This window comes from Eptesicus fuscus, chromosome 6 (assembly GCF_027574615.1).
Source record: "Eptesicus fuscus isolate TK198812 chromosome 6, DD_ASM_mEF_20220401, whole genome shotgun sequence".
NCBI classification, from domain to species: Eukaryota; Metazoa; Chordata; class Mammalia; order Chiroptera; family Vespertilionidae; genus Eptesicus; species Eptesicus fuscus.
Window position 1 is genome coordinate 25,682,226 of NC_072478.1, and position 24,935 is coordinate 25,707,160.

At 48.8% G+C, this 24,935-nt stretch overlaps 1 protein-coding gene and 1 pseudogene across 1 annotated transcript in view; one reads left to right on the forward strand and one right to left on the reverse strand.

Moving 5' to 3' along the window:
• The window catches only part of ADGRE1 (adhesion G protein-coupled receptor E1), a 53,981-nt gene extending 45,963 nt beyond the window's left edge, over nucleotides 1–8,018 (reverse strand). The window contains exons 1-2 of the mRNA XM_054718354.1: nucleotides 7,988–8,018; nucleotides 6,257–6,289 (exon numbers count right to left, since the gene is read on the reverse strand). Coding sequence (XP_054574329.1) covers nucleotides 6,257–6,289; nucleotides 7,988–8,018 — 64 coding nt within the window. The remainder of the gene's footprint in view (nucleotides 1–6,256; nucleotides 6,290–7,987) is intronic.
• On the forward strand, nucleotides 499–5,474 carry LOC103303154 (periphilin-1-like; annotated as a pseudogene).
• Nucleotides 8,019–24,935: the final 16,917 nt, after the last annotated feature.

Here is a 24,935-nt window from a genome sequence, read left to right on the forward strand (position 1 = left end):
TCCCCGCTCAGCTTCCCAAAGCTTTCTTCCTCTAGCTCTATCTGCCACGGCTCCAGTCCGCCCCCAACCAGAACAGCAGCCCAGTCCCCTGAGCCTGAGCATCTGTCCACCTCTCCAGCTCATCTCCTGCCCTGTCCCATCAGCCGTGCTCACCTTTGCTCGGTTCCCCAAGTCCTTTCCTGACTCGGGACCTGTGCACCTCACCTTGCAGATCTTGGGACTTGTCAACCGCTGTAATCAAGTGAGCCAACTCCTTGTGATAGATCTCTACATATATGAATGCCTATATCAAGATATGTAGATGTCCATCCTATTGGTTCTGTTTCTCTGGAGAGCCCTGATCAATACAAATACCTACTATATGCCAGGATTCTTCTAGGCATGGTAGACTCAACAGTGGAACAAGATATACAAAATTATCAACCATCATAGAGCGGATAATCCAGAGAGGAGCGGGTGAGTCACACAATGTCAAAAAATAGGGTAGTCACTGCGAAGATGACACAGGAGCTGAAACACAAAGATGATGATGGAGGGATCCATGTGTCTATGCAGGGCAAGAGCATCCCAGGTAAAAGGCCCAGTATATGCAAAGGTCCTGAGGCAGGACTGGGCCTGGTGTGTCGGAGGAACAGCAATGAGGCCCACGTGGCTGGACAGGGTGAGGGAGGGACGAGGTGAGGGCAGAAATGGGGCGGGTCATGCAGGGTCTTGTGGGCCTTGGGGAGAACTTCAGCTTCTACCTTGAGGGAGGTGGGATCCCTAGAGGGCTCTGGACAGAGGAAGGACAAGACCAACTCAGATGCTCACAGGTGCTGTCTGGCCGCTGCTGGGAAGGCAGGGAGCCGGGAGACCAGGCCAAAGGCCACTTCTGCGACACACACGATGCTCAATCATGAGCAAAACAACTTAACTGGTCGTCACTTAATTAACCTACGCCAAAAACGTGACTTAGAGAGGCAGGGAGAGCTTTTCAAGTATAACCAGAACTTTCCTTTTGTAGGTCCCTTCCATGTGTTTTCCGCAGTCCCCACAATAACATGCCAGGTGAGGTGCACAGGTCTTTTTCCCAGGCTTTCAGGGTGTTAGCACCCAGAGTCCAGTGTCCCGGGTCCTCACGCCCCAAGACTGGGACGTCGGGATTGTCGGGCAACCTCCTTTTGGTACCTGCTGCCACCACAGGGTACAGATGTGGAAAGGGATGCTAGGCGCATTGGGTCAACCTGCCCCGGGTCACACCACGGGTCAGAATGCAAGACAAGGGCCCAGTGGAGTGACCTGCTGCTGGGAAGGAGTCCTGGCCGTTACCCTGGCTGTGCCCCCTCATTGTCTACCAGCTTTGGATGATCTGCAGCCCAGATAATAAGAACCAGAGAATTCGTATTTCTCTGAGGAGGAAATGGAACAGGAGAGAGAGGAGGAGATGGAAAGGAGAAGAGGAGGAGGTGGGCGGGGGAGGGCTAATTTAATTGAGCACTTACTGTATCCCATTTTCAGCACTGCCTCTATCTGACCTTCCTTTATCCTCATCAAAACTCTGTGGGATTGGGTGAGCGCGGTTTCCCTTTGTGAGAGGGGGACGGGGGTGGGGACAGGGTACGGGAAGGCGGGGACGGCTCGCGGAGGGGGTCGAGGTAGCCACACGCGGGCAGGCATTTTCCGTGGTGGGACTTGGAGTCATGCGCTGCATTTGAATCGGGCAGCTGTTACGCCTCTGCGTTTGAGGGTGAGCAGACGCAGTGGAGTTTGGAAAAAAGCACACACCGACCAGGCCTCTAACCACTCCAGGGGAGCCTGCGTGGCAGCAGCCTGGAACCCAGAGCCTGTCCTGAAGCCGGCATCTTACAGAGAGACCGACCGGGACGCAGCTGAATCTTGAGAGGCCTGAATGCCTCCGTGTGCCCCAGGGGACCGCGGGGACTAATTCTCTTGGCAAACGTGTGGCCAGGCAAAGGACCATGCTCATGGCCCCGTTATCCTCGGTTACCGCCCAAGATCGGCTCCCGGAAGAGATGCAATGTGGACTATGAAAGGCACCTCCTCCAGATCACCCCAGGGATGGCTACCGTGGAGCAGTTAGCACGGCGACAAAGCAACCACTGTGGCTAGGCAGGCCGGTGGAAGGAAGCCACAGTAGATAAGCCAGTCATGATGGAAGGAGTGGCCCACCTCACAGAGGAGATGTCTCCCTCCCAGTGGACCAGAGATGGTCATTCTGGAGGCCGCCAGCCTGAACACAGGGACGTGAGAGATGGCTTTAGAAGAAAAAGTGTCCACGCTCCCCGTGATGTCAGAGACCGGTCTCCTCATGAAAGAGAAACTCGTGTTTCAGAGAATCACCCATTGGCAGAAAGGACTCTGCACACAGCAGATCTGGCCCCAGGGTGCGTAGTAGAAGCTTCTCTCCAGAAAGAAGCGAAACATACTCTTTCCATCCGTCTCAGCCTAGAAAACCCGTGCGTGCTGCTGCTCACGGCACACGGCAGCATGAAGGAAAGCCAGGAAGAGGTCAAGAGAGACCTGTTCGGTCTTTGAAAACATCAAGAGGCACTTCCCCCTCCAGTTCCTCAGCAGCTCCTTCATCGAAGGCGTGAGACAACCCCAGTCAGCTCACTCAGAAGGAAGCTGCTGAGGCTGCAGGCCAGGGGGCTGCTGGGGAGCTGGAGAAGGCAGATGAAAGGAACGTACTTGAAGTTTCTGAGGAGGAGGCAGGATCCACAGCACCATTGTTCATGGACCAGTCAGAAGAACCTGAGTCAAATGCAGCAGATGGCATAGGATTATTTGAAGATAGTCAGCTCAATAGCTGCTCCAAAGCAATAGCATCAAAAACCAAAGAGATTGCCCTGGCTGCTTTGGCTCAGTGGATAGAGCGTTGGCCTGTGGTTTGAAGGGTCCCAGGTTCGATTCCAGTCAAGGGCATATGCCCAGGTTGCAGCTCGTTCCCCGATAGGGGGCGTGCAGGAGGCAGGAGGCAGCCAATCAACAATTCTCTCTCATCATTGATGCTTCTCTCTCTTCCTTTCCCTTCCTCTCTGAAATCAATAATATATATATATATATATATATATATATTTTTATTATTTTTTTTTTTTTTAAAGATGCCCTGACCGGTTTGGCTCAGTGGGTAGAGCATCGGCCTGCGGACTGAAGGGTCCCAGGTTCGATCCCAGTCAAGGGCATGTACCTTGGTTGCGGGCACATCCTCAGTAGGGATTGTGCAGGAGGCAGCTGATCAATGTTTCTCTCTCATTGATGTTTCTAACTCTCTATCCCTCTCCCTTCCTCTCTGTAAAAAAATCAATAAAATATATTTAAAAAATAAAATAAAATAAGAGAGATTGAACAGGTTTACTGACAAGACTGTGAAACTTTTGGGATGGTATGGAAAATGCTGATGGGAAAAGATCCTTCATTAGGAAAGTCCATACAGTTTGCATTGAGACAGAATTTACATGAAATAGGTGAGCGGTGTGTGAAAGAATTCAAGCATTTCATTGCAGAGTATGACACCTCTAGTTAAGACTTCAAAGAGCCTTTTTTAAAAATTTACTTGCTCAGGGAAAAAAAAAAAGGTACTAAACCCGCTAAACATTCCCCCTCCCCCACCGATTGTGTAAATCCTTAAATTTTTTTTTTTTTTATGAAGAGAAGTACTTTATGATGTTGACCACAGTTCCGAGATCAAATAAACATCTAAAATAGTCTTAAGATATTTTAATTCAAATTTGTTTTATCTACGTATAAAGACTTCTAATTAATTACTTATCTTTTTCCCCCTCTAAAATGATGGGTCAAGTGATGTTTCAAGTTCTGGAGAACAGTTTTCTGTACTTATTCATGTGCTGTAGTCTCGTGATAGTATGTGATCATTTGTTAGGTCACACTAGTGTAATTTTTAGAGATCACTCCACTTAAATCAGTGGTTCTCAACCTTTCTAATGCCGAGACCCTTTAATACAGTTCCTCATGTTGTGGTGTAATCGTAATGTAAATATCTAGCAGCCTAAGACCATCGGAAAACACAGATATTTACATTACGATTCACTAACAGTAGCAAAATTACAGTTATGAAGTAGCAACGAAAAATAATTTTATGGTTGGGGGTCACCACAACATGAGGAACTGTATTAAAGGGTTGTGGCATTAGAAAGGTTGAGAACCACTGACTTAAACATTTATAAGATTTTTTGCATTTTGTAGTCATTGATACCATGTGAAAATGTTAGAATTCTAAGTTGGGATCTTATTGACTTGTTGCTTGCTTATCTTAGGCTTTGTAAGTTTTAATATGTTTAAGTATAAGATCCAAATAAACTGAATACCTTGGTATCTTAGAGAATACTTGCTTTGAGTATAAATTCTCATGGCAGTACCTAGAGCACTTAAATCTCTTAAAAGACACCTCACAATAAAATCCTGTTTTCTAAGCAAAGGGACCTAAATTAATGTCTTCTCTTAAAATAATCCTGAAATTCTTGTGTGTGTCTTAAACAACATCATATATAGATAATTTGAGATGAAGGATGAGGGCCATTTTAAAGCTGAACTTTCTTGAAAAATTTCTAATTGAAACAGAAAAATTTAGAATTTGAGGGAGTAGTAGAGCTACATTTTTATTTTATTTTTTGCCATTGGCCCATATTCCTATCTCCAGAAAGAAGACTAACAACATATCCATGATTAAACTATTTACTGATTATGCCTTGGTTAATCTCCTTGTAGTCTAAAGAGTTCTTTGTTTTGCTGCTTTTCTGAGGGGTTCTTAGCCCTTCAAAAGTGTTCTTGGAAGAAACAAAGCAGAGTAGGTAGTAAGCCTCGCACAATGACCTTTCACCAAGCAGTCTGTGTGAGCCATCCCTCATGAGCTAGCCATCCAAACAACAGGTTAGGAATCTAACTGGGACGATTAGGATATTCCAGTCATTTCCTGATCACTTTCCAGCTGTCCAGTGGCATTTAGCCAAAAAAATATAATTTTGTGGCATATTTAGGAAACCTTAAAAATTATGTTTGTTATTACTACCCAATGTCATTACCCTCCCATCCTCTTTCCATTTCCACTCTCTTCTCACCTGAATTCTGGCATCATTTTTAGTGGCCTTTATTGGTACTATCTTAACAGTACCCAGAGTAGATAAACATTTTATTAAATATGGAAATAGCAGTATAAAATAATTTAGCAGATCCTGTAATAGGTACCTCAAAAAATATACTATGCCATTCCACAAATTTAAAATTGAATTGAAGGCAACAATGATTTTCTTATGTTTCCTATATAAAACCACCTTGAATTGTTACTTTTTGCCATTTGGATGTTGTACATAGCCAAAACTCAACCCCACGTATCATCTCTGGTATTCTTCATTCATATGAGCAATGATTTTGTTTGTTTACAACCACCTTAGAAAGAATAAAAGCACTGATTTTGTTTCTCCCCTGTCCCCAGGGTCTCTTCTCCTGAAGTGTTATAGGTCCAGGATCCATTTTCTTTAGTCAGGATGTCACAATTTAAAAAATAAACTGAGAAACTACCATGGAGGTAAAAGAGTTGTTCACTTTTTGAAATTCATTCAATTATAGGACTTTTACTCACAACTGAATTTAAATGTAGGTTCAACAGATAACATTTAAACGTTTAAAGTGGTTTATAATAAGCTTGCCACTAGCATTATTCTGGTGTTAAATCTGTCTGTGTGGTTTTTTGTTTTTAAGCTTTAAAGTTTAATTTTAGGATAGATTAATTCAGATGTGTACCAGAGTGTGTATTTTACAATTAAATGTTCTTCATTAAAATTTTTTGTTTGTAAATTATCCATTGTTTTTGAGTTTGCCCAATTGATGTGATAACATTTTCATTGTCTTATAAAGCCTTGGTGATCAAAAGGGGAAAGCAGATATTGTGAATCTTTTTGTGAATTTTAAAAGTGCAAAATAAAGCAACTAGATTTAAATAAAAATTTAAAAAAAACACACAACTCTGGGATTCACTCCTCTTACCTTCATTTCCATGGAAATTAAAGTCCCTGAAATGTACTAAAACACTCGAGGTCCCCATGGTAATGGCACTGGAACCAAGATTCGAACCCAGGAAGTGTGACTCCAGAGCCCCCTCTGAACAGCTCCACGTGGGGCCGAACCCTCACAACTATCCCACCAGGTGGGTCCTACAACACCCATTAATCAGATGGCAAAACTGAGGGACGGAGGCACTTATCCAAGGTCCAACTGCCTTCAATCAGGGGCAGTCTCTTACCCAAAGCTGCCTGTGTTGACCAGGGCTGCCAACCTGCAAACAGAGAAAAGAGGTCATTAGATTAAGGTGACCAGACGTCCCGCTTTTGGCGGGACAGTCCTGATTTTTAACAATTTGTCCCGTGTCCCACGGCGTTTTAAAAAAGTCCCGATTTTTGGAAAGAATGCACGACAAGCTAGGGAACGGCGGGAGAACAGGAAGGGAATATACGGTTTTCGGCGGCCATGTGGCTATTTAGCCAGGATATGAGTTTTATATTATTTTTGTTAACTTTATAATGTTAAACTTTAATAACAAACAATTGTTGAGAACTGATTATCGAGAACTGCTTATCAAACTTCGCATTGTTGATCAGTTGTTAGAATTCGACCACCGTTGTTTGGACTTAATGAACAATGGCATTCTTTGGGATTGGCAACGACGAAAACATTTTGTAACTGTCTCTCAGACGATACACATCGTACTGCGTGCTAGTAAGCTAGTTAAACAAGTGATGTCATTACAAATCAGCTATTCAGATAATTTAGGTAAGTTATTTATTTATTTCATAAATACACAAATTTTCTTGAATTTAGCAGACAGTACTCGTATTATTTATATTTTATAGTGGCGGCAAAAAGTCTACCGCCGGCCTTGAAAGTGACACTTACGACTTACGTTATGGCAAATTCAGAGGAAAGATAATACAAGTTAGTGTTGTTATTATTTAGAAAAAAATATAGGATTGAAATTAAAATAATTTTTAAAATATAGTTACTTTATAACAATCAAATTAATTTAATTTATAAACTAACAATAAAATATGTTCATGTAATTATGTACCTACTTACTGTGTTTTTAAGCAATACGTATATAATAATTTATAATATAATTTTAAATTATTTTTTTTAGATTTTTAACATAATGAGTAAGAAAAGAGGATGCAACTTCAATGATGATATAAGAAGTGAATTTCCTTTTATTAAAAAAACAAAAGCGATTACAATATAGACCAAATTTTTAAACAAGAACCGTCCCCCCCCCCCCCCTTCCCGGTCAATGGTGTCCGCTTTACCAATGTTAAAATCTGGTCACCTTACATTAGATGCACCTGAGATCTGGCCGGGACTCACCTGCCGCCAAGCCAGCCCCCCTGTTTCCCTAAGTGCCAACAATTTCTTTTTTTTTTAAATATATTTTTGTTTATTTCAGAGAGGAAGGGAGAGAGGAGAGAGATAGAAACACCAATGATGAGAATCATTGATTGGCTGCCTCCTTTCCCCTACTGGGGATCGAGCCCACAACCCGGGCATGTGCCCTTGACCGGAATCGAATCCGGGACCCTTCCGTCCACAGTCTGGTGTTCTATCCACTGAGCCAAACCAGCCAGGGCAAGTGCCAAGGATTTCTGGGGCAAGTGATGAAAGCAGGAGGAGTGCGTATGTGACAAGGAAACGCGGGCTCTTCCTGGGGAGCGGCCTACATCAGCTCGTGAGATCTTTACGTTTTGCCAGGTCAGGAGGGGTGGGCAGGGAGTCACTCTTGGCACCCCCTCCATCCACGGCCACCCCCCAGCTGTTTCGCTGGCCTAGAAGCACTGACTGACAGAGGCAGGGGCACAGCCTGGCCCCCTTGTCTCCCAGCAGGTCAGCCTCCCCGGTGCCACTCACTGTACAGAGCTCCCTGTGGGTCAGGCTGTGGCTGAGCCTCCCCGGAAAGCCTTCTGAGTTCGACAGAATCTAGCACACTCACCCCAGAAGAGGAGCAGGCTGAACGTCCACATCGTCCACATCGTGCTGCTCCTGTCATTCAGAGAGGAGGCCCTTTCTGCATCCTCGGGCTTTCCAATAAAGTAGAGGATGTGTGTGTGGGGGGGGGGGGGGGGGCGGGGGGGGGGGGCGGGCGGAGCCAGAATTGCTCAATTACTGCCAGTGCCCCATGGACCTTTTTTGCTGAGTTGCTGCCACTCATGCAGACAGTGTGCAAACTCTCAAATTCTCCTTTCTCCGCGGGGAAGAGAAGTTGGTCTGCGCTCTCTCTCTCTCTCTCTCTCTCTCTCTCTCTCTCTCTCTCTCTCTCTCTCTCTCTCTCCTTCCCCCCTGTTCTTTTTTGCTTTCCAACCAACATCTCTCTCCCGTTTCTTATCACCTTGTTTTATTGCAGCCAATACTGAATGAGCTTTGCCACCTGCCCCCAAAGAAGGAAGCCCCAGGCTCCAGGGCCTCTTCGCTCCGTTATCACGTACCAGGCCCTGTGCTAGACACATTGCTAACAACATTTAACAACATCGACGCGTCAACATCGCAAAGTAGGAATTTCGACTCCACCTATTTAAAAAAAGAAAAGAAAAGAAAGAAAGAAAGAAAGAAAGAAAGAAAGAAAGAAAGAAAGAAAGAAAGAAAGAAAGAAAGAAAGAAAGAAAAGGGAAGGCTTTGGAGAGGAGATGTGCCGTCCAAGACTGCTTGAGGACTGAGATTCTAATCCAGGGCCCTCTGCCAAGTTTAGAGATTTGACTATTTCATCTTCCTCAGCTCTCCACTGTGTCTGATCACATCACTGCCATGGCCACGGTGCACAGCAGCCCTCCCACCCTGTCCCAGCCCCAACTCCACACACACACACACACACACACACACACACACACACACACACACAATCTCATCCATATGGAGATCTAGGAATGCCTTCCTTAGGGTCCCCCAGCAGCAGACGCTGAGACAGGATTCTAGTGAGAGTAGTTTCTCAGAAAACTCGGGCGGGGGGGGGGGGGGGGGGGGTAGGGGGGGAGGTAGTGAGACTGGGCAGGGATCCAACCCACAGTGGGTGTTATCAAGCCACATACATGTGACAACCTGGGCTTAACCTCATTGGGAGCCTCTTGTAGGCGGCATAGAGCCCACTCTGCAGAGTTATCCCAACTGAGGGGCGAGGGAGCTGGGTATTTATCCACCAGCTACTGTCAGTCACGCATTGAGCCTTGCATCAATCCCATGACACCTCGGGCCTGGTCTCCAGGGAGACAGAACAGGCTCCAGAGACAGCGGTCAGTCTCGTGTGCGCTGAGGGTGTGGAGAGGCACCAGAGCATCCGCCACGAGCTAAAAACGAGGTGCAGGAACCACCCCAAGTTCCCTGGAAGAAAAGTGCCGCCGGTTCTTGCCTTCTCCCTTCTGTTCTCTGCCAAGCAAAACACCCCTCTTGGAGTTACGGTCACTAAGGCAGATGCACAGTGGTCCCCTGTTTGTGCACCCAGGGGTCCTGCCCCCAGAAGCTGCAGTTAAGAGCCAGTGTGAACATGTGGCAAATTGCACCAAGAGGGAGGATACACAGAGCTGCCTGGTGTCTAAGAGAGGCTCTGGAGGAGAAGCGCAGACTCTGCAACCGGACTGCGCATCCCCAGGGGTGGGGTTCCAATCCCATCTCCACCACGGGCTAGTCACGCGGGGTCCGGGGAAAGTTCTCAATCTCTCTGTGTCTCCACATTCCCACCTGTAAAATGGGCCTGATGATAGTAACATCTACGTCCCGGGGCTGACATGAGCACCCGAGGACTGGGTGTGTGCGACACACAGGAAAGGCTCCACGTGTTGGCTGTTACGGTGACAGATCTGGGTTCGAATCCTGACTCTGCAAGATATTCCCAACGTGCCCTTGGGTGGTGACTTAGCTCTCTGGGCCTCGGCTTCTTCATCTGGAGAATGGGCGTAACGTAGGCTCTGCTTCCGAGGATCACTGTAGGGGGAACACAGTCCATGAGGTAATACTGCCACCTGGGAGGGGCTGCTGGGGCTTGTATTTTCATCTACAATCCTGCTCAGGGCATCCGGGAGTGTGGGCCCAGGAGGCAGACAGACCAACTCGGTCATTTTAACACATGTCCACAAATGCGTCGATCCTCCTCCCTTGAGTGTGCACTGGACTTAAGAGTTGCTTCTAATAAACAGCATAAGGAGGATGTGACATCGTGTAACGTCTGCGATTATGGCATCGGGGCCATCTGAGGTCATAAGAGTCCTTGCGGCTTCCCCCTTGCTCTCTCTTTTCAGGATCACTCGCGGAGTGGAGGGACGGGGAGCCGGTCATCATGTAGGAATGCACAGAGGGCTGTGGGGAAGCCCACGCGTGGGGACTGAGGTCTCCAGACAGCAGCGGACGGTCACCTCTGAGAGACCCCGATCCGCACGCATCCAGCGAAGCCACCGCCGCTTTCCTGACCCTCAGAAACTACAGGAGAATAAACAATGTGTGCTGTAAAGCGGTTCAGCTTTGAGAGTAACTGTTACACAGCAAGACATGATCATCCAACACACCACAAGCAACGGTCCCCGCCGGTCAAATGAGGATAATAATGATTTCATGGGGTTTCAGGCTTAATGCGATACAAGTCATAAAACCCTTCCTGGCACAAATTAAATGCTCAATAATAGAAGTTCTTATTGTCATTATTAGCCTCCACACTGCTAAGTGATTGTGGCTACTCACAGGAGAAGCCACCAACGTCGAGGCTTGAAACAATACAAATTCATGATGTTATGAGCTCAGAGCCTCAGATGGGTCTTTTGGGGCTGGAGTCACGATGTCAGTGGGGCTGCATTCCTTTTGGAGGCTCTCGGGGAGGATCCATTCCGTGTCTTTTCCAGCTTTTAGGGGCGCCCACATCCCTTGGCTCAGGGCTCCCTCCTTCACCTTCCAAGTCAGCACTCTATCACCTTCCAGCCAATTAAACTCTCTCTCTCTCTCTCTCTCTCTCTCTCTCTCTCTCTCTCTCTTCTCTCTCTCTCTCTCTCATTAGATAGATGATAAGATGTCTCAATTAACCTTTCTCATGCTCTTTCTGTCATTCTCTCTCTCCCCCTCAAGTTCCCTCCTAAGAAGACGCTTGTCGTCACATTAGACTCACATGGATGGTCCAGAATAATGTCCCCATCTCAAGCCCCTTGGCTTCATCTCCTCTGCCAAGTCCCTTTCGCCTGTCAGGTCACATATTCACAGGCTCTGGGATTCGGATGTGGACAGCTTGAGGTGGAGGGGTTTTCCCTACCACAGGTGGGGTCTGGGGTCCTGGTGAGTGAGGACACAGATGCCAGGTACCCTTCAAACCCAGAGGAGGTGACCCAGGCTACACAATCTGGGCAGCTGAGATCCTGCAGGGACGAGGGGAGAAGAAGGGGAAGAACGGGCTGGAGGAAACGCACAGCTGCTTGCACAGAAGCCTAACCCCCTTGTGACTTTCCCGGCAAAGGGGAAATCTAGGGGCGCTCCAGATTGAAGAAGTCAGCCTGGAGGAGCCCCAGAGACATCATGTATCCTCACCCTGAGTGAGGGGGAATTCCAGGGCAGCCCTTCCCAACTGGGCCACGTCCCTCCTGGGTTCTAAATCCTCCCATGGCTCCCTATTACCTGGGGACGAAGTCCAGGCTCATGACTACATCAAGACGCTGCCAGGTCTTACACTGGTCCCCACCTCTGGCCTCAGTGCTCCCCACCCCCTGCCAGAAACCCCAGTCATCCTAGACTAAACGAAGCCCCTCTGTGGGCACGTTGATGCCCGGTCCAGCCGCCTGTTACAGCTGGAGCACCCATCCCCACAGCTGGAGTGTTCCCTGCTAACGGCCCTCCAGTCCAGTGGCTGCAGGAGCCCTCAGACCTGACCACAGCCAATAGCAGACGGTCACAAAGGGGCAAGGGGCCAGCCCTCACCCCAAGGGGCGATCAACTCCATGGTGTTATTCAGGCTCCAGGGCTGCCCGGGGCGTGAGGCCTCTATCCTACTCTGCTTCCCTCACTCCTTTCTGCTGAGCATCCTCCCTCCATTAACCCTGTGTGCAAGCATCCTTATGGGGGGAGGGTGTGGCCTAAGAACCACTTCCTTAGCTGTTTCTGGACCCCCAGCCCAACATGGGTGCTCGCCTTAAATCCTGTGCATCTCTCCCACATAAATACCACCTCCACCAGGAAGCCCTCCTGGTGCTCCTCCCACACCAACACTCCGTATGACCTGTACTTGTTGGAATGTCTGCTTCCTCCCAAAGACTGGGAACATCCTGGGGACAGGGGAGGAATCGTGTTGGCTGTTGTATCCTAGAAAATGAAAAAAACAAGTGAGGAAGAAGAAAGAAAGAGAAACGGATGAATCTCCTGACCTACCCAATCTCCTGCATCCAAGAGAGAAGACCAAGGATTTGAGGGGGTGGAGAAGAGCTGCAGCTGGCCTCTGCCGGGGAGAAGGGCAGGGGTCCTGGGAGGGAAGCAGTCCCTGAGGGCAGGGCCGCTTCCTCCCCCTGGGGTCAGGGTACCCCAGGCGGGCTCCTGCGGCTCCGGCAAGCAGAGGCAGTCTGTCCACAGGACTGGAGGGCCAGCCCCAGGTTCAAGGATGCACCAGGAGGCCTCACAGCGCTCAGCAGAGTCATCCTCACGGCGATGACTTATTGCAGCGAAAAGACACAAAGCAAGTCCAGGACGGGAAAAGGTTCCCGGGCTGAAGCCCAGAGGAAAGCAGCCCCAGGCCCAGTGGTCACATGGGGTCAAGAGTGAGGGAGGGACAGACCCCAAGGGGCTCGAGGAAACTTAGGGGGTGATGGTAACGCTTCGGGTCCTGACTGTGGTGGAAGTGCTCAAAACTCACCCGTGTTTGCACTCTGAAAGGAAGCAGTCCAAAAATCCCTCTGACCAAGTTGGTAAGGTTGGCTGCGAATAAAGAGTGCCCACCATTCTGCCCATTTTATTGCGCGCTAAGGGACCAGGTGGTTTTATGCTCTGCAGAGGGACCAAGTTACACGCATTCTGAGTTTCTCCACTGAAGTGTGATTCCTTAGGTTTTATCAGAGAGCTGGTCTTTTTTTTTAAAAAAAAAAAACATATATATATATATATATATATATATATATATATATACACATTATTGACTTTTTACAGAGAGAAAGGGAGAGGGATAGAGAGTTAGAAACGTCGATGAGAGAGAAAAATCGATCAGCTGCCTCCTGCACACTCCCCTACTGGGGATGTGCCCACAACCAAGGCACATGCCCTTGACCGGAATCAAACCTGGGACCTTTCAGTCCGTAGGCCGACGCTCTATCCACTGAGCCAAACCGGTTAGGGCGAGCTGGTCTTTTTTTAAAAAAGCTAAGAACCCCATCTAAATGTATACTTCCTTAAGAATAAACGGAAATAACAAGACCGGCGCAGTTTCCCCATCGCACCCTGGCCGATAAGAAATGTTTCTTGGAAATCCTTCCTCTTCCACGGGCGGCGCCTGGTGTGCAATGACTTGCTCGGCGATGGTCTGCACCCACTCTCCCCCTGCGCATTTCTGCAGAAACTCGGCGTCCCGGATGCCTTTCCTGGTCGCTGCCTCTCGCCGGGGGCAGCGGGAGCAGCTGCAGGGGCCGTGGGCCCGGACCTGAGACGGAGAACCAGAAGAGGATGTGCAAGTGCAGGAGCTTCCAGAGGAAACGAACTCACCACATTTGCTCTGCAAAACAGGGCCCGCGCAGCAGGCACTAGAGTTCGAGGGAAGTAGGTCTCAGAGAATCTAGAGAAGAAAGAAAATGGGCTGTCAGGCCTAAGCCTCTGAGGAAGAGGAAGGTTCTGGAAGGAGAAGGGCCTCAGAGGATGCAGTCCGAATGAGGGACAATATGCTATTCTGTGAACTTGGAGGACTGGCTTTCCTGGCGAGGGTACTAGTTGCACGGGATGTGTTTGCTGGGGCTGCCACACTACACACCACCGTCCCGGTGGCTTAAACAACAGACGTGTATTGTCTCACCGTTCTGGAGGCTGGGAGTCCAAGATGGAGGTGTCAGCAGGGTCGGTTTCTCCCGAGCCCTCGCTCCTTGGCGTGTCGACGGCCGTCTTCTCCTCCGCCCTCACGGGGCCGTCCCTCTGTGAGTGCCTGTGTCCTGATCTCTTCTTATAGGGACACGGGTCATATTGGATCAGGGCCCTCCGAATGACCTCATTATCTCGACGACCCCTTTCACAGGCCACGCTCCAAGTACAGTCACATTCTGAGGTCCTGGGGGTGAGACCTTCAACTATGCATTCGGGGGTGGGGTGGGGGGGGGGACACCATTCAGCCCATTACATTCACATTCCAGCTCCAACCACTTCACATGTGACCTTGGGACGTGAGGGCCTCTATGATGCCCAGTTTTCTGGTTTACTGAAAACGACATGAATACCGTGAGGACTACATGAAGCAACCCATGGAAAGCGCTTAGCAGAGGGACAAGTGCACGGGGACGACTCATCAGCTACAATCCCGATTCCGATATACTTACATACGTATACACACAAACGCATGCATCTGTTGTTTCTACAGGGTATTACAATGGGGCTCTCTCTCAATTAGGTTGCAGCCCCCAAATCTGGAAAAGCATAACTGTAAAAGTCAATAAGAAAACGTTATTATATCATCTGAGCAGAGCTTGCAAAGGAGACGGCTAAAAACCAGCCTTGTGATCCCTTAGCTCAAGGGTCAGCAACCTTTTCCATAAAGGACAGGAGCAAATATTTTTGACTCTACAGGACATCAGATCTTTGTGGCAATTCTGTGGTTACAGTGTGAAAGCAGCCACGGAGGATGAAACGGTATGAATGGGAGTGGCTGTGTGCCAATAAAACTTGCTCTGCGGACACCGAAATAGGAATTTCTTTTTTTTTTAATTAATTAATTTATTTTTTAAATTTCTTTATTGATTAAGGTGTCACATATTTGTCCTCATCCCCCCATTCCCATCCCACACCCCTCCCCACGGATGCCCCTACCCCCTGTTGAACTTAACCGTTGGTTAGGCTCATATGCATGCACACAAGTCCTTTGGTTGATCTCTCCCCCCTCCCCCCAACCTCCCCTATCCTCCTTCTGAGGCCCGATAGTCCGATCGATGCCTCCTTGTTTCTGGTTCTGTTCTTGTTCATCAGTCTATGTTGTTCATCATTTCCCCTAGATGAGCGAGATCATGTGTCACTAGAAATAAACTTATAAGAACTGAATGTGAGACGAGCAATAATAGTTATGCTGACAGGCAAATGAATCAGTCTGTAGTGAGTTTCTTTCTGGACCAACAGTTCTTTAGAGACCCAATTTCAATGTCCACCAGTTCCTTATGTATACATGTCAGCACTGACCCCTCAGCTCTGGATGGTGGACAAATGGTGGTAACGGAGGTCCGACTCCCTCTGGTTTGGTCTCGGCCGGACCCAGGGGCACGGCTTCACCCGGACTCAGGGGCACGTGGCCTCTCCCAGACCCAGGGGCACGTGGCCTCACCCGGACCTAGGTGCGCGAGGCCTCACCCGGATCCAGGGACACATGGCCTCACCTGGACCCGGGGGCGCGTGGCCTCTCCCAGACCCAGGGGCGCGAGGCCTCACCCGGACCCGGGACCCAGCCTCACCCGGATCCAGGGACACATGGCCTCACCTGGACCCGGGCGAAATAGGAATTTCATATACTTTTTAACATGTCAGGAAATATTATTCTCCTTTTGATTTTCTTCCACCATTTAAAAATGTAAACACCATTCGTAGAAGCGCTATTCCCAATAGCTAAGAAGCAGAAAGAGCCCAAATATCCATCGATGGATGAATGGATAAACAAAACGTGGCACAGGCACGCCGTGGAGTATTGCTCGGCCATGGAAAGGAGTGAAGCCCTGACGCTCTCTACAACCTGGATGAACCTTGAACACACGATGCTCAGTGAAGAAGCCAGACACACAGGCCACGTATTGTATGATTCAACATATAAACTATCCAGAATAGGCAAATCTATATCGATAGGAAGCTGATTTTAGTGGTTTTCAGGGGCGGGGGTGGGCGTGCAGCGGGGAGAGACTGTTAATGGGCATGAGGTTTCCTTTGGGTGATGGAAATATCCTGGAACTAGAAGACAGAGGTGGTGGCTGCACCACATGGTGAATGTACTAAATGCCACTGCGTTGTGTGCTTTACAGTGGTTGAGCCGGTAATCCTGTTCCCCGTGTACCAGTATCTAAGACTCACAGATGCCCCCTTGTGTACCTACAACAAGCTCAGTCACACTCCCGTTCTTTGTCTAAGCCAGTGGTCGGCAAACTCGTTAGTCAACAGAGCCAAATATCAACAGTACAACGATTGAAATTTCTTTTGAGAGCCCAATTTTTTAAACTTCAACTTCTTCTAACGCCACTTCTTCAAAACAGACTCGCCCAGGCCGGGGTATTTTGTGGAAGAGCCACACTCAAGGGGCCAAAGAGCCGCATGTGGCTCGCGAGCCGCGGTTTGCCGACCACTGGTCTAAGCGATTAGCTGAACTGCTTGTCCCCACTCACCAAGGGGATCAAAATGCTTATTAACCAAACTCTGGTTAAGCTTCTCTCCTCCCCTGGGCCCCGGACTCGGGCCCCCTTTCCCCAGCCAGCAGACAACCATCCTTAATCTCCCTCCGATCGGGACCCAGAAATGCGCTGAGAGAGACGGGGTGAAGCGCACACATGGAGAAATGGCAGCTGTGGTGGGGACCCGATCCCTCGGTGGGCAGAGACGCGTGGCTGCGCGCAGGCTGTCCCCTCTGCTCGCAAGTCCGCAGCGGCCGTTCACTTCCCAGCCCCTGTGCATCCATCCGTGTGGCCATGTGGCTGAGAGCCAGCCAACGGGGCAAAACACAGAAGTGGCAGGCTCACGACCAGTACCACCCATGAAGCATACCCCCCCCCCCCATCTTCCAAACCTCCCCTTTCCCTCTGCACAGGGGACATCTGGGAAGGGCTAGAGGATGACAGGAGAAAGCCACCCGGGAGAGCCACCAACCAGGAGCACCCAGGTTGCATACTTGAGTGCCTGAGAAATGAGCGTCTGTCGTTTAAGCCTTTGGGAGTTGGAGGCTCGAAGGTTACAGCAGCCAGCACTACCCCTCCCAACCAACACGCCCAGAGTGTTTGCAGAAAGAGGCCGTAAAGCGGGGCATTTAAAGACAGAGGCAGGGCCAGAGAGAGGGTCACACAATAGCTTGGAAAAGACCAGGAGGTGGAGAGAAAAGCCAGCAGGAGAATGATGGCAGCCCAGGGACCGGGCCATGGGGTGACAGGTGCCCAGGAGGCGGCTTCAGAAAGACCGCAGCCTGCAAAGCCGGGCCAGCAAGAACGGGTGGAGAAAACAAGAGCCTTCCCTAGGTTCTGAGCGCAAGAGGGTGAAAAAGGCGGCCCCAGCCCTGGGCGCCACTGTTGTCAAGGTTACAGACAAGGGAGAAAGTGAGAGCTTTCCAATTCTATTACTTTTTATCTTTCCGGCAGAGAAAGGGCCGCAAGGGAGTGAGACCCAAGGTGAATTAAAGCTCTTGAGAACCAGACACATGGTCGGGAAGAACTTGCAAACATCAGTGCCGCTTGCTTTGTTTTAAACATCACGGGGGTGGGGGAGGGGGGGAGAGACAGAGAACGGACTGGCGCCCTAAGTATAAAGATTCTGCTCCCAGTTTTCAAAGATCATCCCTGGAAACCATGCATCAGACACCTGACACGAATCCCAAGTCGACCACTTTCACTCTTGACTCTGAATCTTCTCACAAAAGCCTCCGACCCACGAAAAGGTGCTAAACATCACTAATGAAAGCCACCGTGGGATGCCACTTCATACCGACTGGGTCAGCAGTTATTAAAACAACAGCTAGAAAATGGCAAGTATTGGTGAGGATGTGGAGAAATGGGAACCCCTGCGCATGGCTGATGGGGATGTAAAATGGTGCAGCCACCGTGGAAAACAGAATGGTAGTTCCTCAAGAAATTAAATACAGAGTTATATGAGCGCGAAACCCCATTTCTGGGTCCCTACCCAAAGGAATGGAAAACAGGAACTCAAACAGAAATCTGCACCCCAGTGTTCAAAGCCGCATGATTCACAATAGCCAGAGCGGGGGAAACTACCCAAGTCAGGTGTCCACGATGGATAAACAAAGTAAGGACATGAGATGGAAGAGGCCCTGTGTGAGGCCCCTGGAGGAGTCAGAGCCACAGAGACAGAGAGTGGATGGTGGGGGCCAGGGCTGGGGACGGGGCGGGGAGGTGCGGGGGGAGAGTGAGTGTGTAATGGGCACAGAGTTTCAGTTTGGGAAGGTGCCCAAGTTCTGGAGACAGACGGTGGGGATGGCTGCACGGCATGTGAATTACTTAATGCTGCTGAACTGTAACTGAAAAGCAGTAGAAAGGATAACGTTTATGTTATGTGTATTTTTAGCATAATAGAAAAATAGCAGTTATTTTATTTTATTTTTTAAAATTATCTTTATTGTTGAAAGCATTACAGAAATCCCCCTTCCCCCCCTCAGAAACCCCCTGCACCCTGCTCCCGCCCCCTTCCCAGGCCTTCACCGCACTCTTGTCTGTGTCCGTGGGTTATGTCTATATACTTACAAATTCTTTGGTTAATCTCTTCTCGCCCCCACCCCCTTCCCTCTGAGATTCATCAGTCTGTTGCATGCTTCCATGTCTCTGGATCTATTTTGTTTGTCAGTTTATTTAATAACAAAGAGATTTTAAATCCTCTGAGACAGGCCAGCAAGCCAGGACAAGTGGAATAGGGAAACTGAGGCAGATCGCTGCGCAAACTGGCCGAGCAATTTACAGCACAGACAAAAGGTCGCCTCCTGAGAGAGAACATCTAGGCCTCGGCGAATTTCAGCTCCAGACCCAGAAAGGCAGTCAAGGTGGGCAATACCAGGACCAGCTGCAATGACTGACAACCCCCTGCCCTGACACTGACCAATCAGTGGAGACCATGACCCTGAAGGAGCACACCTGGAAAACTGATGAACATTCTGTCGAAACCCTCCCCTGAGGCTCCCCTAAGATTCCCACCTGCCAGGGAGCGATGAAGCCTCAGGACAGAGGACCCAGCGCATGCTTTCCTCTGGGGAGTAGCTCCTACCATTCTACTCCCCCTTCTCCTCCCCCACTTCTGCCCCCAAAGGCCTGCGTCTCCTAAACTCTAAAGGGCGCCAGGAGGCTTGCAACCAGGGGAGCAAGGGGCAGCGGCAGCCCATCCCAGGCTCACCCCTGAACCTGCCCCCAAGCCCCTTTCCTCTGACGTCCCAGAGAGCTAGCACAGCCCAGCCCAGGCTCTCCTGCTGCTTCTCCTAGGCTAGGCCCGTCCGTGTTTTACTGTCCCTTTAATAACAAACGTTCCTTCATAGCCACCTGGACTCGTGTTGTGGAATTTTTCCTGCACAAAGTCAAGAACCCACACACTAGCCCTGGCCAGTGTACTCAGAGGTTAGGGTCGGCGCCAACACCAAAGGGTCGTGGGTTCTATTTCCAGTCAAGGGCACGCACTTGGGTGGTTGGTTTGCTCCCCAGCCCCATGGGTGCATGTGGGAGGCAACCAATTGATATGTCTCTCTCACTTTGATGTTTCTCTCTCTCTCTTTTATTTCTCTTTCTCCCCCTCCCTTTCACTATCTCTAAAAATCAATGGAAAAAATACCCTCATGTCAGGGTTAACAAAAAAATAATAGTCAACCAAAGGACTTGTATGTAAGCATATAAGCATAACCCAGGGACACAGACAGTTGGGGGGTGAGGGCATGTGCTGGGTGGTGGGAACAGCTAGGGAGAGGTCAATGGGGGGAAAAGGAGACATATGTAATACTTTCAACAATAAAGAATTTTTTAAAAAAGATCAATGTGAAAATATCCTCAGGTGAGGATTAACATAAATAAATAAACAAACAAACAAACAAATAAATAAATCCAATAATAATCTATACTAATAAAAGGGTAATATGCTAATTAGACTGTACGTCTTCCGGACATCCTTCCAGACAAAGCTACCGTGGCGGGAGCTGAGGCAGAGGTGGTTAGGGGCTATCAGGTCGACAGGGGAGAGCAGTTAGGGGCGATCAGGCAGGTAGGCAGAGTGGTTAGGGGCAATCAGGCAGGCAGGCAGGTGAGCAGTTAGGAGCCAGTGGTCCCAGATTGTGAGAAGGATGTCCTGTGGGATTGGGCCTAAACTGGCAGTCGGACATCCCCCGAGGGGTCCCAGATTGGAGAGGGTGCAGGCTGGGCTGAGGGGATCCCCCCCCATGCACGAATTTTGTGCACCGGGCCTCTAGTAATCTATATATATAAAAGCCTAATATTCTAAGTGTCTGATCATTCGACTGTTTGACCAGTCACTATGACATGCACTGACCACCAGGGGGCTGACAATCCAATAGGTAGGTTAGCTTGCTGCTGGGGTCCAGCTGATCAGGACTGGGCAAGATGGGCTGGACACGCCCTGGAGCCCTCCTGTGGTCCCTTCCCAACCTCTAGAATATTTCTTCTAATTAATTTCCTTTCAATGTGCGTGAATCCATGCATCGGGCCTCTAGTAATAATAATAAAAGAACCCACACACTACCGGCTGGTTCTAGGCAGACCTGCCAAGGGCCAGGTCCCCATTCTGGCAACACCGCCAATAGCTTCCGATGGTAGCCACTGTGGAACTACACAAAGTCTGTGAGAACTAGAAAAAGGTGCCCCCTCCACCATGCAGCTCCAATCCCAACACGTATGGCTTAGCTCAGGATGAGTTGCAGTCCCCACTTGCGCCCTCAGCCAGGCACCTTTGCACAGAACCCAATTATGTACAGAAGCACAGGATTCCCCTTCAGGTTAGATAACGATAGTTTTCACCAAGGCCCATTCCTACCCATCTCACTTTCTACCTCTCTCCTTCTCTCCACTTTGGCCACTCTGACCTTATTACTATTTTTGTTGTTGTTGCTAATCCTTACCTGAGGATATTTTTTTCCATTGCTTTTCAGAGAGAGTAGGAGGGAGGGAGAGAGGGGGGAGAGAGAGAAACATCGATGTGAGAGAGATACATTAACTGGTTGCCTCCTACACGCATCCCAACATGGGACGGGGAGCAAACCCACAACCCAGGTGCCCTTGACTGGGAACTGAACTCGAGACCCTTCAGTGCACAGGCCAACGCTCTAACCACTGGGAAACACCAGCCAGGGCTTATTCCCATTGCTTGATCTCACCAAGCTCATTCCTCAGACCTCAATAAAGTGGTTTTAAAGACGACTAAAAAGGAAATCTGTCCAATGTCTGACTTCATTGCCAGAGAGTCATTCCTTTGGATAAATACATTTCTCGTCTACAAAGTATAGGCTACTGACTCAACAACCGCTTGCTGATCCCTCTGCCAGACACACACATTTTTCCTCCCCGTGTTTCCTTGGCGCATTCCCTTCATCACTCAGGTCAGAGAGGTCTTCCCTGGCCACCCGATCAATAGCGACCACCTACCGCCATCGAGACACCCGCTAGCCTGCTACCCTGCATTGTTTTTCTCCATGGAGCTAACTGGAAGTAAACTCAAGCTGAGGCCACATCATTACTCAGCTTTTTCTCCAGCCCCTTACTGCTAGGGGGAAAGAGAGGGTGGAGTGGGGCCAGGACAGGAAGGGAGATGCAAATTAATGAGGCCCTCGGGGCCATCCTAAGGATTCAGCTGGTGCCTGGGCTATCTGCTCTTAGCTGTGCTTTTCCCAAGTGAAGTGGAGACTGGAGACAAGTGGTGATGATACCAGTGACTTGAAATCAGCCACGGTGGGTGTATTTACACCATGGAAGTTGGAGAATGCTGTGTCAACATCCACCGATTCCATGGCTCCCCGTCTTATTCACCTTAAACCTCAAAAAGCTTGACTTCAAGCCTTCCTCCTCACATTCTGGTCTTTTCAGGAACAGAATGCTGCAGGTGCTAATGCCAAATCAGTGGTGGCCACTAGAGGGCAGCAAACAGCTTCAGATTGGTGCCTTGGAGACACAAGGGGGAAAGATCGCAGGGAACCCGAAGGCCTGGTCTCAAACATCAGAGAAACAGAGTGCTGTGTCTCTAGTCCCCATAACGCGTGATGTGGCCCGACATGAAAATCCATGGGAGGTGATGACTATGTCTATGGCCTTGGTGGTGATGGTTTCACAAGTAAATACTTATCCCCAAACTCATCACGATGTGTACATCCAATAGGTATAGTGTTTTATATGTCAGTCATGCCTCAATAAACTGGTGTTAAAAAGGAAAAAGTCTGTCCCATTTTACTCCGTTGGTTGGGCATCATCCCGTGCACCAGGAGGTTGCCGGTTTGATTTCTAGTCAGGGGCACTTGTCGGGGTTTCAGGCTTGATCCCCAGTAAGAGGGCATTGTGCAGGAGGCAACCAGTTGATGTTGCACTCTCTCATCTTGGTTTCTCTCCCCCTCCCTAAAAATCCATAAACAATTCTGGAAGGAAAGAGGGAAGGAAGGGAGGGAGGGAGGGAGGGAGGGAGGGAGGGAGGAAGGAAGGAAGGAAGGAAGGAAGGAAGGGAGGGAGGGAGGAAGGAAGGAAGGAAGGAAAGAAGTTCCACCATTAGAGAGTCATTCCTTGGGATCAAATATTTCTCTCCCAGAAGATACAGGGTGCTGACTCAACACCCCACATGGAAGCCCCTGGAAGAGAGTAAAGACATTGGAAGAGCCTTCAGACCACAGCAAAGGGCCTGGGGAGAGCCCCCTCCACCTACAGTATGTCTGCGCCTTCTCAACAGTATAAATATGAACTCACCCCTCTGCGACCCAGATCCAACCTCCTCCCCCAGGGAAACTCTCATCCCTCTGGGCCAGCAGTTTTCACCCCTTTTCCTCTCCCGGCACATAAACTAATTACTAAAAATCGGTGGCTCGCCAAAAAAATATATTTTTTGCCAATCTGACAAAAAATAGGTATAATTTTTATTGGTTTACAAAAAAAAATAATGATAATTACCCACCCTTTTTGCTCCCAAGTGACTTTTTAAAAAATCAGGTGCCTATACTTGTACATAAGGATTTCTGGTACCGAGAATTAACCAATCAGACACAACCTTATTATACGACATGACCAATAAGATGCAACCCTATCATATGACCCATATATTTATGGTTCAAGACAAGGTATTCACACCGGACGGCTATTGTTGTGTTGGCTGTTGTCATTTTTTTATTTGGCAATCTAAGAGAAAAGATGTCAATGTCCCTGACTAAATAGTCAGGTATTACATGTTTTAAAAATTCTTGGGCCACACAGTTGAAAATCACTGCCATTAAGCAATAATTCTCTCCACTCCTCTGCCCCCAAGTTCCTAATAACATCTAATCTACTTTCTGTCTCTGAATTTGCCTATTCTGGACATGTCATATAAATGGAATCATATTATATGTGACCTTTGTGTCTGCCTTCTTTCACTTAGCATAGTATTTTCAAGATTCATCCACATTGTAGCACGTGTCAGGACTTCTTTCCTTCCTAGTACTAAATAATATCACATTGAATGGATATACCACATTTTGTTTACCCACCATCAGTTAATGGACATTTAGATTGTTTTCATCTTTCAGCAATTGTGAATAATTTAAAGTGAACATTGGCATACAAGTACCTGCTTGAATCTCTGTTTTTAATTCTTTTGGGTATAAATCCAGTCGTGGAATTACAAGATCACATAGGAATTCTGTTTCCTGTCTCATCCTCCTATTTTCAAGTGACAGTAGTATTGTTTGTGGGGCCCTGGCTATGTGCCCGCACTGTGCTGGGACCTTTATCTGCATCAGCTCATCAGAGCCTCTGGCAACTTCCTGCTGTATATGCATGTATCACCCCCATTTTCTAGGAGGGGAAACCGAGGCCTAGGTAGATCCTGCAACTTTCCCCAAATCACACACCTAGTAAGTGTGTGATGGCCGCCAGCAGCTCCTGGTGTTAAAAAGGAAAAAATCTGTCCCATTTTACTTCATTGAAATTCCACCATTTAGATATCCGGCTGTGCGGCTCCCTCGGTTGGGCATCCTCCCTCCCTCCTTCCCTCCCTCCCTCCCCCCCTCGCTCCCTCCCTCCCTCCATTCCTTCCTCCCTCCCTCCCTCCCGTGGATTTGAACCTCACTTTCCTATACAATGCCAACTTCTTGGACCCAGCTCCTGACCTTTATAGTCACATGATGCATCCTGACCTCAGGAAGAGAGACGCCCGCCCTTGTCTGCTGGTGGGAAACTTTCTGCCTCTCAGGGAGGTTTTCCACGGGAGCGAGGGGAGGAGGGAGGGAGGGAGGTTTTCCACGGGAGGGAGCAGGGATTTGAACTCCAGAGGCTCTGCTACCGCAGCCTTCCTCCCAAATCATGGGATGGTGGTTGGCAGGGGCGGGGGTGGGGGGGTGGGGGGGTGGAATAGCGGTGGGTAAAGCCCTCCTTCTCAGAGTGCTGTTCACCCAATAATTATCAAGAGTATGAAAGTGAAATTCCTTGCTTGGTAGTCCCAGAACCTAAGCCCAATTAAAGGTTTCACATTGTTTTGATGTAAACATCACCATTTGACTGTTTTCTACGGGAGAGGAGAAGGCTGGTAGTACCTTAGGGTAAGAGCCACGTACATCACCAAAAATCAAAATGAAAAGAAAGCAAACCAACGAAACGAAGGAAACTTCTAAACCTTCCTTTACATACTTGGATTATTTTCTGGAAATCAATTCCTAGAAATGGCATTGGCTGGTCCAAATTAATCACCGTGCCGGCTTTTGATAGCCTCTTCGCCGGGCATATATGCTCGTCAGGAACAGACACCTGCCTGAGCCAGCTCAAATGGAAGGTGGTTCAGGCAGAGGACAGGGCCTCGGGCAGAGCAACCTCAGGGCTCTCTGCCGCCGAACTATCATC